Source organism: Ictidomys tridecemlineatus, chromosome 3, assembly GCF_052094955.1.
Source record: "Ictidomys tridecemlineatus isolate mIctTri1 chromosome 3, mIctTri1.hap1, whole genome shotgun sequence".
Lineage (NCBI taxonomy): Eukaryota > Metazoa > Chordata > Mammalia > Rodentia > Sciuridae > Ictidomys > Ictidomys tridecemlineatus.
The window spans coordinates 98,797,692-98,817,896 of NC_135479.1; the positions used below are offsets into that span (position 1 = coordinate 98,797,692).

Genomic DNA, 20,205 nt, shown 5'->3' on the forward strand with positions numbered 1-20,205 from the left:
TGTCATGGTAAGTGTATTCACTTCTCAGAAGTGACTGTTTTTAAAATGCCTTAGAAATAGAGAATAACTTATAATTCACTGGTATCAGCTTATTTAAGGCTTTTGCCATAATTAATGAATTACATGCCTGTCTTGCATTCCTAACAATGTGTGGGGTTCCAGGTGTTTCATATTCTTGCCAGTACATGGAATTTTCAGTTGGATTTTGGTTGTTTAATACTCACTTTTAGTGGATGTGTATCCTATTTCATGTTGTAGTCCTGTTTCATGTTATCATTTTTGCTTCTGTGATTAATGATGGGCATCTTTTCATGAGCTTGCTTGTTGATTTTGTTAATTGTCTTACATCCTGTGTGTTTTGATTTTGTACCTCACGTTGAATGGTTGGGAGCTGAACAGTATGTCTGAGTAGGGGAGAGAAGTTTATTTACTTTAGATATACAGGAAGTTATTCGTGTTCCTTGACAGTTAAAATGTCCAGTTGTGCCTACTATTCAGTTGGCTGCTACAGCTCAGAGGTAAGCCATGATATGAAGTCCCAGAGGAAAGGCGGTCATGATGGCAAGATGGTGCATATTCACCACAAAGTGAAGGGCGGGCCAGGGACGAGACAAGTGGTGGAAGTGCGTGGGAGCTGATCCACCATAGCTGAGGGAATCCACCAGTCCTGCTGAGCTAGGAAATCTGTGTGTCGTGACTACTCTTCTTCTAGTTCTTTATGTCTGGTATCAATTTTCAAGTAAGTTTTTTCAAGACAATGGTAAGTGGTATATTTCTGAGTCCTTGTAGAATAGATTGTGTTACCTTCACACAGTGAACACAACTTGGGCAGGAATAATTCATTTAGGAAAGTTTTAAAGAAGAGTCTTTGGTGACTTTTTTCTTTGTTGGCATTCTGGCTCAGTTTTTGACCACTGAATAACATGCTTGTAAAGAACCTCCTGGATCAGCTTATATGCATATTTTGGGGGAGAAGATTTGTGATATTTTGAAAAAAGGTGCAGGTGAATCATGTCGCCTAGACATGTTGAAAAGTGCCAGACAATTTATCAAAATTGACAGACTACTTGGCGCTGCTCACAGCAGAGGGAAATGCAAAGATGCAGCACTGTCTGCATCGAGTAATCCTCTGCACTAACACAGCACACTGGGACACTGCAGCCACTACACCGTCCTCCTATGGCTGTCCAATGAACTCCTTTCAGGTATCCATTTGAGGCACCACGTGGGTGGTCACAGACATACCTTTGGGTATGCAGTGCATCACTGTATATCACGGTCACATGTGATCTCTTGGTTCCATTTTGCACCATATACCAATGATAAATATAACATACAAAATACATGTTAATTTGAACTGTTCATGTTATTCAGTGAGACTTCCAGTCATCAGTAGGCTATTACTAAGTGTTGACTATAGGTTAACTCCCCCTACCACTTGTTATTCAAGGATAAGCTGTATGTTTCTTTTTTTTTAAAATTTATATATGACAGCAGAATTCGTTATAATTCTTATTACACATAGAGCACAATTTTTCGTTGTACACAAAATATATTCACACCAATTCGTGACATCATACATGTACTTTGGATAATAATGACCATCACATTCCACCATCATTTCTGACCCCATACCCTATCCCTTCCTCTCCAACTTCCTCTGCCATATCTAGAGTTCCTCTATTCCCCCCATATTCCCTCTCCCTACCCAACTATGAATCAGCCTCTTTATATCAGAGAAAACATTTGGCATTTGTTTTTTGGGGGGATTGGCTAACTTCACTTAGCGTTATCATTTTCTCTAAGTCCATCCATTTACCTGCAAATGCCATGATTTTATTCTCTTTTATTGCTGAGTAATCTTCCATTGTGTATATATACCACATTTTTTTTTTATCCATTTTTCATCTATTGAAGGGCATATAGGTTGGTTCCACAGTTTAGCTATTGTGAATTGTGCTGCTGTAAACATTGATGGCTGTGTCCCTTTAATATGCTGTTTTTAAGTCCTTTGGCTATAGACTGAGGAGAGGGATAGCTGGATCAAATGGTGGTTCCATGCCCAATTTTCCAAGAAATCTCCTTACTGCTTTCCATATTGGCTGCATCAATTTGCGGTCCCACCAGCAATGTATGAGTGTGCCTTTTTCTCCATATCCTCACCAACATTTTTTTTTCAAATATTTATTCTTAAGTTTAGGTGTACACAATATATTTATTTTACATTTATGTGGTGCTGAGAATGGAACCCAGTGAGTGCCTCTTGCATGCTAGGCGAGCACTCTACCACTGAGCCACAGCCACAGCCTCATCACCAACACTTATTGTCTTCATAATAGCTGCCATTCTGACTGGTGTGAGATGAAATCTTAGAGTGATTTTGATTTGCATTTCTCTGATTACTAGTGATGATGAACATTTTTTCATATATTTATTGACTGACTGTATATCATCATTTAAGAAGTGTCTTTTCAGGTCCTTGGGCCCATTTATCGATTGGGTTATTTGATTTTTGGTGTTTCACTTTCTGAGTTCTTTATAAACCTAGAGATTAGAGCTCTATCCGATGTGTGAGGGGTAAAGATTTGCTCCCAAGATGTAGGCTCTCTATTCACCTCACAGATTGTTTCTTTTGCTGAGAAGAAATTTTTTTGTTTGAGTCCATCCCATTTATTGATTCTTGATTTTAATTCTTGTGCCACAGGAGTCTTTAACGAAGTTGGGGCCTAATCCTACATAGGGCCTACTTTTTCTTCTATTAGACGTAGAGTCTCTGGTTTAATTCCTAAGTACTTGATCCATTTTGAGTTTAGTTTTGTGCATGGTGAGAGGTAGGAGTTTAATTTCATTTTGTTGCATATGGATTTCCAGTTTTCTCAGCACCATTTATTGAAGAGGCTATCTTTTCTCCAGTGCATGTTTTTGGCACCTTTGTCTAATATAAGATGATTGTAATTTTGTGGGTTAGTCTCTGTGTCCTCAATTCTGTACCATTGGTCTACCAGTCTGTTTTGGTGCCAGTACCATGCTGTTTTTGTTACTGTTGTTCTGTAGTATAGTTTAAGGTCTGGTATAGTGATGCCACCGTCTTCACTCTTCCTGCTAAGGATTGCTTTAGCTATTCTGGGTCTCTTATTTTTCCAGATGAATTTCATGATTGATATTTCTATTTCTATGAGGAATGCCATTGGGATTTTGATCAGAATTGCATTAAATCTGTATAGTGCTTTTGGTCATTTGGTCATTGTGATAATATTAATTCTGCCTATCCAAGAGCTCTTATATAGGCAGAATTAGTATTATTTTATTGTCTTCTAAGATCTTCTTTGACTTCTTTCTTTAGGGTTCTGTAATTTTTATTATATAGATCTTTCACCTCTTTCATTAAGTTGTTTCCCAAGTATTTTAATTCTTTGAGGCTTTTGTAAATGGTGTAGTTTTCCTTGTTTATGTTTCTGAGGATTTGTTATTGATATAGAGAAATGCCTTTGATTTATGGGTGTTGATTTTATAACCTGCTACTTTGCTAGTTCTAAAAGTTTGGTGGAGCTTTTTGGGTCTTCTACTATAGAATCATATTGTCAGCAAATAGTGCTAATTTAAGTTCTTCTTTTCCTAAATGTATCCCTTTAATTTCTTTTGTCTGTCTAATTGCTCTGGCCAGTGTTTCAAGGACTATGTTAAATAGAAGTGGTGAAAGAGAGCATTCCTGTCTTGTTCCATCCAGGTTTTTAGAAGGAATGCCTTAAATTTTTCTGCATTTAGAATGATGTTGGCCTGGGACTTAGCATAGGTAGCCTTTACAATGTTTATGTATGTTCCTGTTATCCCTAGTTTTTCTAGTGTTTTGAACATGAAGGAGTGCTGTATTTTGTCAAATGCTTTTTCTGCATCTATTAGATGATCATATGATTCTTATCTTTAAGTCTGTTGATGGGATGAATTACATTTTCCATATGTTGAACCAACCTTGCATCCCTGGGATAAATCCCACTTGATCATGGTGCACAATATTTTTGATATGTTTTTGTATTTGACTTGCCAGAATTTTATTGAATTTTTGCATCTATGTTTATTAGAGATATTGATCTGAAGTCTTCTTTCTTTGATGTGTCTTTGTCTGGTTTTGGAATCAGGGTGATATTGGTCTCATAGAATGAGCTTGGAAGTGCTCCCTCTTTTTCTATTTCTTGAAATAAATTGAAGAGTATTGGTATTAGTTCTTCCTTAAAGGTCTTGTAGAACTCGGCTGTGTATCCATCCAGTCCTGGACTTTATATCATCCCGATTTAACTTGGGCAAATCATATGACTCTAGAAATTAGTGGATGTCTTTGATATTTTCTATTTTATTGGAGTACAAGTTTTCAAAATAATTTCTAATTCTGTATTTCTGTTGTGATATTTCCTTTTTCATCCCATATGTTAGTGATTTGAGTTTTCTCTCTCCTTCTCTTCATTAGCATGGCTAAGTGTTTGTCAATTTTATTTATTTTTTCAAAGAACAAACTTTTTGTTATGTCAATTTTTTCAATTGTTTCTTTTGTTTAAATTTCATTGATTTCAGCTCTGTTTTTAATTATTTCCTATCTTCTGTTGCTTTTGGTATTGATTTGTTCTTCTTTTTCTAGATCTTTGAGATGTAATGTTAAGTCATTTATTTGTTGACTTTTTCTTCTTTTAAATGAACTCCATGCAATGAACTTTCCTCTTAGAACTGCTTTCCTAGTATCCCAGAGATTTTGAGATGTTTATCCATGTTCTCATTCATCTCTAAAATTTTTTAAATGTCCTCCTTGATGTCTCCTGCAACCCATTTTTTATTCAGTAGCATATTATTTAGTCTTGGTGTTGGAGTGGATTTTATTTCTTATTTTATCGTTGATTTCTAATTCCATTATGATCTGATAGAATACAGGGTAGTATCTCTACTTTTTTATATTTTCCAAGAGTTACTTTGTGGCATAGTATATGGTCTACTTTAGAGAAGGATCCATGTGCTGCTGAGAAGAAAGTATATTCTCGTTGAAGGATGTAATATTCTATATATGTCGGTTAAGTTTAAATTACTGATTATATTATTGAGTTCTATAGTTTCTTTGTACAGTTTTTGTTTGGAAGATCTATCTAGTGATGAAAGAGGTGTGTTAAAGTCACCCAAAATTATTGTGTGGTGGTCTATTTGACTCTTGAACTTGAGAAGATTTTGTTTGATGAACATAGATGCTCCATTGTTTGGGGCGTATATATTTATAATTGTTAAGTCTTGTTGGTATATGGCTCCTTTGAGCAGAATGTAGTGTCCTTCTTTATCCTTTTTGATTGACTTTTAACTTGATGTCTACTTTATTTGATGAGGATGGAATCCTCTGCTTACTCCCGCAGTCCATGTGAGTGGTATGTTTTTTCCCAACCCTTCACCTTCAGTCTGCGGATGTCTTTTTCTATGAGAGGAGTCTCCTGGAGGCAGCATATTGTTGGGTCTTTTTTTTTTCTTTTTAATCCAATCAGCTAGTCTATGTCTTTTGATCAGTGAGTTGAGGCCATTAACAGTCAGGACTATTATTGAGACATGATTTGTATTCTCAGCATTTTTGTTTATTTTTGATATTTAATGTGACTTGGTTTCTCCTCTGATTAGGTTTTCCTTTAGTGTAATACTTCCCTTTGTTGATTTTCATCATTGTTTTTCATTTCCTCTTCGTGGAAATTATTGCTGAAGATGTTCTGTAGTACAGGCTTTCTTTTAACTTTTGTTTATCATGGAAGCTTTTAATTTCATTGTCAAATCAAAATCTTAGTTTTGCTGGATATAAGATTCTTGGATGGCATCCATTTTCTTTCAGAGCTTGGTATATGTTGTTCCATGATCTTGTGGCTTTGAGGGTCTGGGTTGAAAATCTGCTGAGATATGAATTGGTCTCCCTATATGTGTTCTGATTCCTCTCTCATGTGGCTTTTAAGATTCTGTCCTTATTCTGTATGGCAGGCATTTTCATTATAATGTGCCTTAGTGTTGATCTGTTGTAATTCTGTACATCTGATGTCCTGTAAGCCTCCTGTATTTGGTTTTCCAATTCACCTTCATGCTTGGGAAATTTTCTGATATTATCTCATTGAAGAGATTGTACATTCCTTTGGTTTGAATCTCTGTGCCTTTCTCTATCCCAGTAACCTTAGATTTGGTCTTTTGATGCTGTCCCATAATTCTTGGATGTTCTGTTCATGGTTTCTTACTATCTTCACTGTGTGTCAACTTTATTTTCCAGATTGTATACTTTGTCTTCATTATCTGATGTTCTTCCAAGTGATCTAGTCTGTTGGTTATGCTTTCTATTGAGTTTTTATTTGGTTTATTGTATCCTTTATTTCAAGGATTTCTGACTGTTGCTTTTTTTTTTTAAGTGTCTCTATCTCTTTCTTGAAGTAATCTTTTGCTACCTGTATTTGCTCTATCTCATTGTTGGAATGATCAGTTTTTGCTTGTATTTGCTCATTTAGATCATTCTTTAATTCACAGATCATTTTAATTATGAACCCTCTGAACTCCTTCTCTGATGTTTCATCAATTTCGTTGTCCATGGATTCTGTTATTATAGTGTCCTGGTTTGTTTGGGGCACTTTCCTCCCTTGTTTTTTCATGTTGTCTATGTGCCTTCCTTTCTTGCACTGTGGATCTGAGATATTACAGTTTCTGCCCTATATTCTTGTAGTACCTGTGCAGAGTGTCTGTATCTCACCTTGATGTTGGGCTTCCAGGTCCTGCTGGTGTCCCTCAATGTATGCTACTGCTACTAAAGGTGATGGTGGCAATAGCCAAGGTAACTCGAGATAATAGTTAAGGTGCCTCAAGATGGAAGCAATGTCTTACAGAGATGGGGCTGAAAGAGTGGGCCTCACAGTCCATTTGGGATGCGGATACTTCTAGGCCCTGTCTGTTATCAAAAAGTTAGGGGATACTGTGTGGGGAAGGCTATGGCGATGACTGCAGCATCTCACGATGGAAGTGGGTTGGGCTTGGGGGCTCAGGTGTGTGTGTGGAGGGGGGGGTCGAACTTGGACCTATCCTGGACCTAGGTCCTGCGCAAATGGGTGTAGACGGATCTGGGCCGGGCCTGGCCTCCCGTGGTAGTTTGCTGGTTGCAAGGGATAATCCTGTGTTGGAGGCTGGGCTCCGGGGGGTGCCTGCCAGTGGAGGGTGGACCCAGGCCTACTGTGAGCCTGGGCCCCACACAGGCTGGTGTGGGTGGATCTGGGCCATGCTTGACGTCTCGTAGTAGTCTGCTGGTCGGAAGTGGGATTCTGTGCCAGAGGTCTGGCAAGTGTCTGCCCTGCTGGTGGAGGGGTGGACCTCGGCCTCTGTATACTTCTTTTCATTATTTCAGTGTTTGGTCTTTCCCATGGTTTATAGTCACTCGTTTTCTTTCAAGAGTCATTTCTCTTTTCAAGAAAAATAGACAGTTATTGAACATTTTTTCCTTCTGATTTTAAGGCAAAGGTGGAATAGACTTAATGTTTTTGTAGTATCTAAACTGAATACAAGTGGAGGCCAACTTTTAAGTATTTTTACATTTTAAATCAATTTAACAAACTGGAATAAAATATGTCTGTCCTCTCTTGACACACCTGCATTCATAATGACCAAATAAACAGCATAAAATTAAATATCAAAGATGACTTTGAACCTGGATTTGCTGATTTTTTTCATGTATTTTTTTATTTTCCTAAATAATTTTTTTTTCCTTCCTCAATTTGTGTAGCCATATGGTTTCTTTCTTGAGCTTGTCAGTATCTGAAAAGCAGTCAGGTGGCTCTCCCGATTGCTCTGCAGATATTGAGGGAGACTTGCATTCCCAGAATCCACATGGCTGCAGTGTGTAATTGTTTACAGATGTTACTGACTATGATTTGGTGATATTTTGCTGAAGGTTTTGCCTCTGGTTCATGAGACTGCCAGTCTAAAGTTTTTCCAAGTAGGGCAGAGCTGGCTCCTAAAATGAATATGAAGTGTTGCCTTTCTCCTGTTTTTCCTAGAGGAGATTATGTAGAATTGGTGTTAATTCTTCTTTAAATGTTTAGTACAAAGCAAAACCATTTGCACCTGGAGATTTCTTTTTAGGAAATTTAAAAATTTACACATTAAATTTGTTTAGTAACTAAACTAATATCAGTGTTTTAATAGTCTATGGTTATCAGTGAATTGGTCCATTTATGTAGTTTGTTGAATTTGTTTGTAGTATCCCTCTCTTGTCCTTTTAATGTTTGTGGGACTCTAAGGGTAGGGACGCCTTCATTCTCGACTCATCTTCTGTCTTTTCTGTCAATCTCGCTGGAAGTTGTGCCTATGAAAATCATCTTTTCAAAAAACCGTCTATTTCATTTATTTTTTTCTGGCTTTCTGTCTTCAATTTTATTGATTTCGGCACTTTACTTTTCAACTTTGTAAGTTTATTTTGTGCTTTATTTCTTGAGATGGAGTTTAGTTTCTTATTTGCTACAGTATTTTGTGTAACTTTAATAATACTCGAATAATAATATTCGAATAATTGTTCTAGCACCCTACATGTTTTGATATGTTGTATTTTCATGTTATTCAATGTTTATTTTTTATTTCTCTTTTCAATATTTTAGTCTTTGGTCCAGAGATTTTTTAGCAATGTACTTTTTAAAAATTCCAGGGATTTGGGGGGATTTTCCTTTTTGTTTCTGTTATTAACTTGTAGCTTGGTTCCATTTTGGTCAAAGAATATTCTATGTGTGATTTCAGTTTCTTTCAATGTTTTGTTTTATGACTCAGAATATGATGTACCTCAGTAAATGTTCCTTAGCTACATGCAAAGAATGAGGAACCTGTTGTTGAGTAGAGTGTACTGTAAACGTTAGACCCTATTCCTAGGTGTTCTGCGTGTGTATTTTTCTTTTAGTTCTATTAGTTTTTACTTCATGTATTTTGCATCTCTTTTCAGATACATGCCCATTTAAGATCATTGTATCTTTTTGGCATATTGACCCTTTATTGTTAAACAGTGTTCCTCTGTCCTTGGCACATTGAAGTTCATCTACTAATAATAAAACCACTCTAAGCTTTTTCTTTTAAATTGGTATTTGCTGGTTATATTTTTCTTTTCATTATCTTTAAATTTACCCATGTAATTGTATTTAAATGTATTTCTGGTAGCATATAGTTAGGTCATTTTAAAAATCTCCAAAAGTATCTCCAAAGTATCAGAGAACTCAAATTTTGTGTTCCTTGATGCATGGCAGACTGAAGTTGGCCGTCTTGTTTTCATTTCCTGTTTGCCCCTTTTTTATTCCTGTTTCCCTTTTCCACCTTCCTGTGGTTTACCTGGAAACTGTAATATTCCCTGCCCTGGTTGGTGTGTTCTTGTTGCCACTGCTGTATGGATTACAGTATTGTAGCCCACTAGACTTCAAGTGAAGTCTGAGAACCTTGCCACCATTTAGGCACATTAACCTTTTTTTTTCCCCCATAATTTAGTTTTCTTAAGTATTTCCTTTATATACATTGAGATCCATGTCAGAAGATATAATTTCACTTTAAGTCATCTAGAGCAGAAAATATTTAGTTTCAATAGAACCTTCACGGCCACTTTACATTATTAACAACTTACATTATTATGCAATATTTTATAATCGATGAACCAATATTAATACTTTATTATTAAAGTGCACAGTTCAGAGATCACCATTTGTTGTACACTTTGGGGAGTGTACACTGGCGTGCATTCACCGTTGCTATACTTGCTATGGCAGTGCTCCTCCTGTTCCTCCTTTCCTCCCGGAGCCATCCGCAAGCATTACCTGCAGTCTGCCTTTCCCAGAATGCCATGTATTCGGGATCATAGTGTGCAACCTTTTCTGATCAACTTCTCTCACTGAACAATCCGTGTTTTCTCCTGTCTTTTTAGCCCTAATTCCTTTTACTGCTGATTAATATTCCACTATATGGAGGTACCAGCTTATCCTTCCATTATTGAAGGACGTCTTGCTTGCTTCCAAGTTTGGGCAATTGGATAACTGAGTGTGATTGTTGGATCATATGGTGGTAGGAGTGTTTAATTCTATAAGAAACTGCTAAACTGTCTTTCCAAGTGACTTTTGCATTCCAATCAGTAGTGAATAAGAGTTCCTGCTACTTCATATCCTAATATCCAGGCACAGGGGGGCACCTTTATAATCTCAGCTACTCAGGAGGCTGAAGCAGGAGAATGGCAAGTTTGAGGTCAGTGTGGGCGATTTAGTGAGACACTGTCTTAAAAAAAAAAAAAAATGGGTGGGGGGTGTAGTATAGCTCAGTGGTAGAGCAGCAGGAGACCCTGAGTTCCATCTCCAGTAGAGAGAAGAAAACAGATGGGGATTAAGCACTAACATTTTAGCTATCTTACCATATCTAAAGGGGGTCTCTGTTTTAATTTGCAGTTCCCTGGCTTGATGGTGTGTGTCTTTCCATATGCTTACTTGCTACCTGTATATCTGATGATGCAATTATTTTCCCATTATGTAAATATCTAGCTGATTTCTGATTGTTGAGTTTCATGAGTTCTTACGTCTCGGAGGAAAACCTTTTATCAATTATGATTTACAAAGATTTCCTCCCTCTCTGAGGCTTGTCTTTTTATTCTGTTAACACCAGCTTTTTCTTTCTTGGATTGTGCTTTTGGTGGTATGTATTGCCAAAACCAAGGTCACCTAGGTTTTCTCCTGTCTCATCTTTTATGGATTTATGGTCTTTCATTTTCCATTTAGGTCTAAGTTTCGAACGAATGGTATTTTTGTTGCTGATTTCTAACATGATTTTATTGCAAAGAACTCTTTATAAAATCAGTCCTTTAAAAATTGTTGAAACTTGCCTTGTGGCTTTGGAAACAGCCTAGTGTGACTATCTCATGTACTTGAAAAGATGATGCCCGCTGAAATTGCATCTAGTATTAATCATTGAAGTTATTCCTCTAGCTCAACCTAATTATGTGAGCTCTTTAAAGACAGTCTTTTCCCTTTGTGGGCATAGAGAGGGGGCCAAGAGATGCCAAGTGTGAGAAGCATCACGCCTTGGAGATGGGAGGAGCCATGTGGGGAGGAATAGGGGTGGCCTTAGGAGCTCCCTGAAGGTAGCCCCAGATGGCTAGCATAGAAATAGGGACCTCAGGTCTACAAACCCAAGGAAGGAATTCCTCTGTGACAGCAGTGTGTTTGACTGAAGACACTGAGTATCAAGATGAGGAAGTAGTCAGCCAACATTTTGATTTCAGCCTTGGGACACTGGGAACTGAGAGGCAGTGCTGTCCTGACCACAGGACTGAGAGATGCCAATGGAGATGGCTTTACCTGATGGAGATTGTGGTAATTCATTATTGGCAACAGAAAATAAAGGAGGATTCCATTTGCCTTCACCAAGATGGACAGGATGGCAAAACAAAGGATTAGATGCCGGGTGGCCAAGATGAATCTCCGGAGGCAAGAGGACCCGGGTGCTATGGAGTTGAGCTACTCAGTCCTGCAGTTTTGTGTCAACAGCACATGACCCAACTCAAAAAACTGCTCCAGTCTTCTAGGGCACCTGATGCCAGGATGTGCCCACAGAAAACAGATGCGTCCCTACAGTGTTAGCCACAGAAAACCACCAGCGTAGCTCCAGAACCGAATGAAGTCACACCAGCACAAGAGGACAGGTCTATCCAAAATCTTTATATAAATTCATAAATTCTGTTGAAAGTGTACAAACAGTCTGAACTGACTGGAACAAAAGCGACATTTTTGTTTTCCATGAATAGTCACTGTACAATTCAGAGAAGGTATTCAAAGAAACTGAACTGGGTTGGTTGGAGAAAAAATACTGTGTCACATGAAAAACAATTCACGGTTGAAAGGAAACCCTGTTGTGAATGAGTCAAATATCTGCCACACAGCCACCCCTTCCCTAACAGTACTAAGCTCCTGCTTTGATTTATAAAATGCACACATTTCCAAAACTGCTCAACTTTTCCACTTATAAATTAATTCACAGGATTCATGCAGTTGCTTTTTAGCTTCAACTCAATATTAGCAAAGATAATGCAAAACGATCCCCTTATAAGCAACAAAATGACCTTCCTTCCTAAAGAAAAGGTGACACTAGCTACTTCCACTCATTCCCTCTCCTCTGAAAAGTCTGTGATGTCATTAAAGAGGAGCGGCTTCCTCTGTAAGCCCAGGACTAAGCCTGCTGTGGGCTGCTCTTGCCTCATTCACAGACTGATCAGCCTCAAGGAACTGGGGTCTGGAATGTCTTTTGGAACCAGAAAGTATGCACAGGTGATGAACAACTCAAGGGTGTCCACCCTGGTTTACTGCTCAGAAGGGAGGGCCTGTGAGCCACACACACCTACTGGGGCCTTACAGTTTGAGTGACTGGTCAGCAGACAGCATCTGGGACACGTCAGACACAGGTCTCGGTCTTCCAACAATATCTACTTTGCCATATTTCATCCCTTTTGTTGAAGAAAATGGAAAAGAAAGGGAAATGGAGCTGCCAGTAAAAATCATTACTCCCCTCCCATCTCACATCCCAGTTTTCCAAACCCTTGCTCCCTTTTGACAAAATGGCACTTAAATGACCTTTGTCTCTCCTTGCACCAGTGAAAGAAAGTAAGTTTGCAGAAACTCATGGTTCAGAGAGACTGCAAGCCCAGCAAGCAAGGCTACTGGTGCAAAGGTCAGAACCGTTCAAGTAAGTGTCACGCCAGCTTCCGGATACCTCCAAGGCTTGACTTCTCTTCCTGGAGACAGCTAAAGCACGTTCCAGCCAATTTCCTACCCGGAAACAGGTGGGAATAGTCCACGCATCATTGAAGGCTAAGCAGCCTCAGGTCAGTTTTTTTTTTATAGCTCTTTGGGCAACATGAAAAAAAAGCAGGATCCCTGTCCTGTGTTTATGATTTTCCCACATGTGAACCATGTAAATTCTATGTTACACCAAGTAACTTAGCTTTATTAAACTGTACTTTTCTAGGACCAACACTGAATGAAATGGATTACCAAAAACTTCCTACGGGAGCTTCCTCACTTCCCTTGTAGTGAGGAAAACAGTGGCAAAACTTCAAGTGTCAATTTCCCTTTTTTTTGGAGGAAGAGGTTTAGAAAACACAACAGCTTGCTTTCTGAACCCCAGTTTTTTCTGAAATGAACTTGAGGCAGGGAAAATTATTTACAAAAGTGGGCATTCCTTAAAGACAAAACCGCTAATCCTGGAAAAGCCCAGTGAAGGAGATGCTGAATGGAGCGTGGCTGCGTTCTTAGGCTAGAGGCCAGAGCCCAGCATCTCACGTCCCTGACTTCTTCACACCAGAATGCAGTGGGGCTAGAGCAGAGCCCATGGGAGCCCCAGGGGCCTGCTCTGTGTGCCCAGAGAGCTGTGCCAGGGACTGCAGGTAGAAACCCAGCTTCCTGGACCAACTCTGCCAGGAAGCTATTCTCCTGAGAGAACAGAGCAACTTGGCAAGCTTTAAAGGCGAGGGTTTTCATTCTTTTAATTAAACAGGCTGTGATAAAATTAACAGTGAAACTGGCACAGAACCAACCAGCCCCCCATCCCGACGTGCAAATCTTGCAGTAACAGAAGGCCATCCAGAGGCTACACGTTGGTCTCCAGTCCCAGCAGACGGCCCATCCTCTCCACGTTCTTGTCAATGGTCGTCTGACATGTTATCTCCTTGGCACATTCCATAGGGAACCAGCCTCTTTCTCCATCTCGAAGCCGCTCCCCCTCATACCAGCCTGCAAGGAAGAAGAGAGTCTGCACCCAGCCAGACGCAGGGGGTGGTCTGAGGAAGATGGGGGACCATTCAGGTTCAAGCAGGGTCTGGCTGCAGGCTGGGAGCCCTGGTCATGAAGGTGTGTGAGTAGAGGTGAGAGAGAAGGAAAAGTTTCAGGACAAGATGAATGGAGCTGCTGGGAAGGGACAAGAGCAGAGAGCCCTGGAGGTAAGGAGGTCCAGGGAGTCTGAGAGCTTGGGCGGGGCCAGGGCAGGGAGTGCTTTGGGAAGGAACAGCACAAGGCAAGGTGGGGAGATGGTGGCGGGGGAGTTGGTTCTTTTGAAAGTAAGGAAGACCCTTTGGAGAGAACTAGGTCGCTGGGGATGGGAAGGAAACTTCTTGTGCCTGTGTCCCAATTCAAAAGCAAATGTGTGGATAATTGACCAGCTGTAGCTAGAGGGGCGGCAGGTAGCTCAAGAGACATTTCAGAAGCTACATAAAAACTTTGGTAAAAGCTTTCAACTGCATCAGTGCCCCCAAACACCTGTCATCTTTAGGGCCTGAGAAGCCTCCAATGCAGGAAATGAAATCTCAGGAGAGAGAGAAGGAATAAGAATGGGGAGGAGGCAGCGGCAGCCTTGGAGCCGGGTGGCAGCCGGGGCTCATTCCCGTGCTGGGGTTTGCCATGTAGCTAGATAAGGCTCCTCGTCTGCACCAGTGCCCAGGTGCCCGGGAACACCCCACTCACCATCACCCACGCGCTGATAGATGAGGACCACATCGGCCACCTGCAAGGAGAGCTCATCTGGCTGCTTGGCTGTGAAGGACCTGATGACTTCCACCTGGGTCAGTGCTGGGGAGAAAGGACACACTGAGCTTGCAATGGCAGAGCAGCAGCAAGCTGTGGATACAGACTAGACCCAGCCTTCACCAGCTCCGGGCGGCCCTAAGGAACACAGCTGGGAAGCGGAAGCTCTGTCCTACTCAGGAACTGCAGAAGCTCAGACTCCAGAGCACCTGTGCTGCCTGAGAACCTCTTCCCCTGGAGCAGGAGTCACTAGTCATGTCACACATGAACAGAAAATGGCCACTGTGCCCTGTGTAAACTGAGGCGAGAGATTAGGTGACATGCCACAGCCATGCAACTGACGGTCAAGTCAGCAGCTCCCAGTGCTCTGGCTCATCCAGAGTGAGTCCCCATCCCACCAGGAGCAGCGCGTGAAAGCGACAACCTCTAGGAATCATAAGAGCGCCAACCAGAGGCATAGGGGACATTTCCAGGTTTCCTTCCCCCATGCTGATGCATGACACAAAACCACACCCCAGCTATGCACTGCTGGGTGACAGGGCTTCTTCCTTCACTTGCAAATATGAAATCTGACTTCAGGCTGATCCATTGGGCTTTGACTCTGTCCAAAAGCTGGTTTTTTGATACTCCAGCTAACCTGTTTTGATGACTTAATTCTTTGGATTTGACCCTCTTTCAAACAGAATCATCCCTAATGCCAAAGTTAAGGAGCTAAAAATAAGCACAGGACACCACCCTTTACGGCAGTGGCCCCCAGTTCTCAGGAAAAAAAGAGCACATGTTCTTAATTTTACCATGTAACAGAGGTCAAAAGGAATCTTTAGGTTGAAAACTTCCTGCTTGGATCCCAACTGTTGCTATGGAGATGACTAAACTTGGGACATGCCCATTCACTAAAGCCAGTTCAAGCAGGGGATTCACTCCACCCTCCCAGAAACCATGTGGAAGGAATATAAATGATGTTCTTGACTTGCAGATGACTGAACAGGCTCAGGAAGGACACCCAGGGAAGCAAGGAAGCAAGAGGTGGGGGTGGAGACCACCCATGGCCCAGCGCCCAGCAAGGGACAGCCCCTCCCACTCCCAGCAGGCTGCCTCAGGGACTTACAGGTTCGGTCTGGAGGCTGCTTCCCGCTGCTGTGTCCCAGGGCGGTGATCCAGCGAGCCCGCTCACTCCTGAATAGGCAAACAGTGAGGGTTAGGGCGCTGGGCAGATGGCCAGAGCTCCAGACACCCCGCCACGCCCATTCAGAAAACGCTCCGGGAGGGGTGGGAGGCTGGCCTTCAAAACAAGCAATGTAAGGGCGACAGTCCCAAATAAGCAGAAAATCTCATCATCAAAGGTCCCTCATGGTTCAGCTCTTGTTGGCTAAATGGCATTTCTCAGGTGACAATCTGCCATTCAGTAAAGGGCTGATGACACCAAGACATCACAGACATGGAGCACCCTCCTAAATGGGTGTTCATTGTCTCCAAAGGTAAACCTCATGTTTCACAAGGACCTGATGACTTCCAGGTCAAGCCCTGTCCATGGCTTCCCTCCCCTCACACACAACCCCCACCCCCAGGGAAACAAAGAGTGGACACTCAGCATGGTATGTTGTGAGAGGGACAGGCAGCTAAGTATGACCCTTTCTGGAATAAAATGGCTTTGACTCTATTTAGACTCTTCTCCAATGCTCTACAAGGATTTCATGAGTACAGGAAAAGAAGAAGAAGAAAAAAAAAAGGTACCTAAGACTTTTAAAAATACAGGATGTAGTTATAATTACATGAAATAAGACAATGAACTGACACTGAAAATTCCCCGTGAGTGAGCCCTGCTCCCTAACAATCAGCCCCAGCTTTGTATTTTGAAAATAAAACCTCAAATCACAACTAATTAAACCACACAAATGCACACTTCAACACCCTTTAAGAAGCACACATTAAACCCACGGGTCAGTGCAGGCACCACTGGCCATATCCCAACGTAGGGGACGTCCAGTGTTCCCTACACCCTCCCAAGAGCCTGAAGAAGGAGGCTTTGGCCAGGTGGAAGTTCTGAGCAACCCTAACTGGGCCAACCTCCAGGGTGACACTCCTCCTGCTTAGGAAGGGACCGCCGCATGGTTGACTGCTTCATGCTCATGCATGGGAAGGCGTTTTCTGTCATTATCGCCTGCCTATCTCTAAGTCTCCTGACACTGCCACCCACCCTCACTCCCCCACGGGCATCCCCCTGCCGTGCCAGGCAAGCAGCTCACCAAGGGGCCCATCACACCTGTCACCGCCCGTTCCTTACTGCAGAGCCCGTTCTTCTCCCTGCAGAACACGACACTACGCTGTCAGCAGGCCTGACTCTGACTGCTCACCTAGAGAGGTGAGTACCCTGCTCTGGATCCAAGAGGGGGTATCCCCAGCAGGTGCTTGTGAAACAAGGGGGTCACGTAAGGACCTTCTCTCTCTGACAGACGCTCAATTCAAAGGGAACAGGCTGGGCCCTGCCAGGCTGGCATATGGAGCTATAATCTACAGACGTTCTATGGACAATAACGGCCTACCCAGCTTGGGAAAGCCTGGCCTCTGTCTGTAGGCAAAGGGCTTCCCAGTGGTTCTGCAGGGTCCTCCCCCAGAGGACCACTGCCTCCTGCCTCCGCGTGGCCACAGAACCTGGGAGCGACATGAGCCAGGCCCTGCACAGCCCCAGCCCTGTGTCTAGTGGCCTCAGCCTGCTGTGGGCCCAGCCAGCCAAAGGGAACGGTCCACTGTGTGGCGTGCTGCCTGGATGCCCACGGCATCTCATAGTCACAGCAGCCCCTCCCAGGGCCCAGGAGAGAACAAGACGCTCCTTGTTGCCCTCGCTGAAAGGAGCCGCTTCTTGAAACAGCTCCCAGGGAGTCAGTCCTCCCCCTCGGGAAGGCTGTGGGAGCCAAGGACTCCTCAGGCCTTAAAGCCCGCCCAGGAGCTCTCTCCCACCCCACAGGGGGAAGCTCAGCATCTGAGACAGGGCAACCGCTCGCTGTGAGATCAAACTCCAAGGACAAGAAGAGCAGGCGCAGATTGCTCATTGCCACTTCAGATGTCACATCCACAGCTGGCCAACAGGCACCTGCTTCTCCAGGGACACTGCAAGGATGGCGAGGAATGTGCTGTTGAGTGCACGCCCAGCTGACATTCTCCTTGAAGCCATGCCGATGCCCATCCCATCCCAACTGCCACTGCTCCGTCCCATCCGTCCCTCCTTCCACCAACATGCTCCGAGCGCACAGGCCTTGTGCCAGGCTGGGGGCGCCAGGGGAACAAAATGGGGTCTCTTGCTTGTCACAGCCCTCGATATGGGGAGGAGAAAACAACTCATACGGATGCTAATCCCACCTGCAATGTGTGGGACAGAGCCCTCTGCCCAAGGCATGTGCGGCGGAAGGGAGAGGCCGAGTGGAGAAGGGCCTCTTTTAAGGACAGGCAGCACAATCCTTCCAGCCCAGACCTGTGTGAGGTGGTGCCTCCAGCTTCTGAATCCAGAGTGACCAGCAGAGGCACCTTGTCCTGCCCTGCCAGACCAAGAAGAGCAGCAGGTTTAAACTGAACTGCTCGAGGGCAGAAGAGGGGGAGGCCAAGGCCTGACTACAGACAGGCCTCTGCTAGGAAGGTGCACTGGGGAGGTGGGAAGGGGTTCTAGTGACAGAGGCAGGACTTCCCAGAAAGAGCCCAGGACCCAGGGGAGTGTTGGAGGAGGACGTCCCACCCTAGGCGAGGGCTTCTCAGAGACCCTGCTGACCCCAGCCTCCCTTTCATCCTCCTACAGTGGCACTGGTCAGTTATTCCTTGCATTCATCGTCCTCACAGCCTGCAGGTGAGCTGTGGTTTCCTAGGACACGTCTACACCCCAGGCCTCTGGGGACACGCCCTCTGGAGCACGAGGAGTGGAGCTGGGAAGGTGGCCTCGTCCATTCCTCCACATGCCAACAGCTCCGTGAACTGACCTGGGAAGAACACTCCCAGGTGAACACGTCACCGTGAACCCGAGACACACCCCACAGAACCGGAGGCAGGCTCACTTTACCGCATTTAAACAATCCCACCCAAGCCAATGAGCCTCCCTAGCCACCAAAAGGAGTTCTAGGCTGAGATCTTCGATGTGCTGCAGCTAAAGCAATCACTCCACCAGTCACCCTGGGCTGGGTCAATTACCTGTTGGTAAGTGATGAATACCCTCGCTCCCTCCCAGCAAATGGGAATGAGCAGCCTGGTGTGACACTGCCCCCTAAAATGAATGCCTTCCATATAAACTGTCTTGTGCATTCTGTGCTTCTTCTTAAAAGACAAAGGAGAGGACTGTGTCTGGCAGAGCACCGACAACTTTCCTCCATCCGGGTTGCTTCCTGTTGTTAATTAAGTCATTAGCAGAAGCAGGAAGCGCACAAGACTCCCTGGGAACAATGCCCCTTCATCAGCAGGCACGGGGCTGGAGGGTGAAGGCCCAGCCACCCTGGCCAGGCTCCGTGCTCTGTGAAAGAGCCCCTGAAGCAGCAGCTCTGGTCATGGGTTGAGGCGACAGACCTCGGCTGAAGGAAGCCTGGGTCCCTCTGGAGCCTGTCCTGGGTGCCCATCCCTGCATCCACTGGACCCCAGTGAGATGGTTTCCACCACCGGAAAAGCAGGAAGCCAAGGACGCCACTGTCCACGCCTGTCCCCCTGCCCCCACCCAGGGCAGCCCAGTGGGCTTCCTTTTAATGAAGGCAGACACAGGGGCTCCCTCTCACACATTCCTCCTGAAAAGCCCCTGAAAAGGCACGACAGAGCAAACAGGCTCTCTTTGTCCTTCTAGGAAGGGTGAGTTGTTTTTTCTCCCCAGACTCCTGTCTCATTAGCAGCACAAAGACTGAGGACTGGGGACAGAGGGGTAAGAGCATGCATGGCCTAGCCACACACACCATAGCCCAGCTGAGGGAGAGGAACAAGTGGCACTGGGGGAAGATTGCTCAGCAACAATAGAAAGGGCAGCACACAGATCGACCCACGTGGCCACCATCCTACCTGTCCTGGAGGCAGAAAAGCCAAGTATGCTAATTTGGGGTCAATTCCAAAAATATGTACTGGGAACCTGCTACGTACAGATCAAAAAGGAGGGGTGCAGAATGGAGGTGAGACTGGGGATGAGTACCAGAGCAGCCCAACCGGAGGAGGATGGTGCTCAGCAGGCCTCGGGAGGTTGGAGACAAGAGCCTGGGAAATGGGTGGTAGAAAGAGGTAGAAGATGTGGCAGAATCCCCCTGCCCCCACCTGTGAAGGTGGCCTCCTCCATTCCTTCACGCGCCAACAACTCCATGAACTGACCTGGGAAGAACACTCCCAGGTGAACATATATAGAAGGACTGGCAGAAGTTGACTATGCAAAGAAGCATCAAAAATGTTTCCAAATCTCCAGGCTGGGTAGCTAAGAGCAGGCCAAGGTGTGACACCTGGGGCTGGAATTCCCCCAGAGGCAGGTGCTGTTGGGATGGGGAGAAACTGGGAGGTGGCCCTAGCTGGAGGAGCCCTTGCTGGGCGCATGCCTTTGTAGTGTTACTGTATCCTGCCCCAAGCTCTTTTTCTCTCTCTTCCTGGCCACCCCTGCTCCCTGCCATGAAGTTCTGCCTCACCACAGTCAGTTACTATGGACTGA

The 20,205-nt window shown here is 43.9% G+C and overlaps 1 protein-coding gene across 2 annotated transcripts in view; it reads right to left on the reverse strand.

Annotated features, from left to right (window-relative positions):
• Window positions 1-11,685: 11,685 nt before the first annotated feature.
• Arhgef26 (Rho guanine nucleotide exchange factor 26) overlaps window positions 11,686-20,205 on the reverse strand; it is a 93,941-nt gene continuing 85,421 nt past the window's right edge. For both annotated transcript variants that reach the window (XM_078043533.1, XM_005325690.4), the window contains 3 exons: window positions 15,667-15,734; window positions 14,499-14,603; window positions 11,686-13,772 (listed from right to left, as the gene is read on the reverse strand). In XM_078043533.1, the coding sequence (XP_077899659.1) occupies window positions 13,630-13,772; window positions 14,499-14,603; window positions 15,667-15,734 (316 nt within the window). In that variant the 3' untranslated portion in view covers window positions 11,686-13,629. The remainder of the gene's footprint in view (window positions 13,773-14,498; window positions 14,604-15,666; window positions 15,735-20,205) is intronic.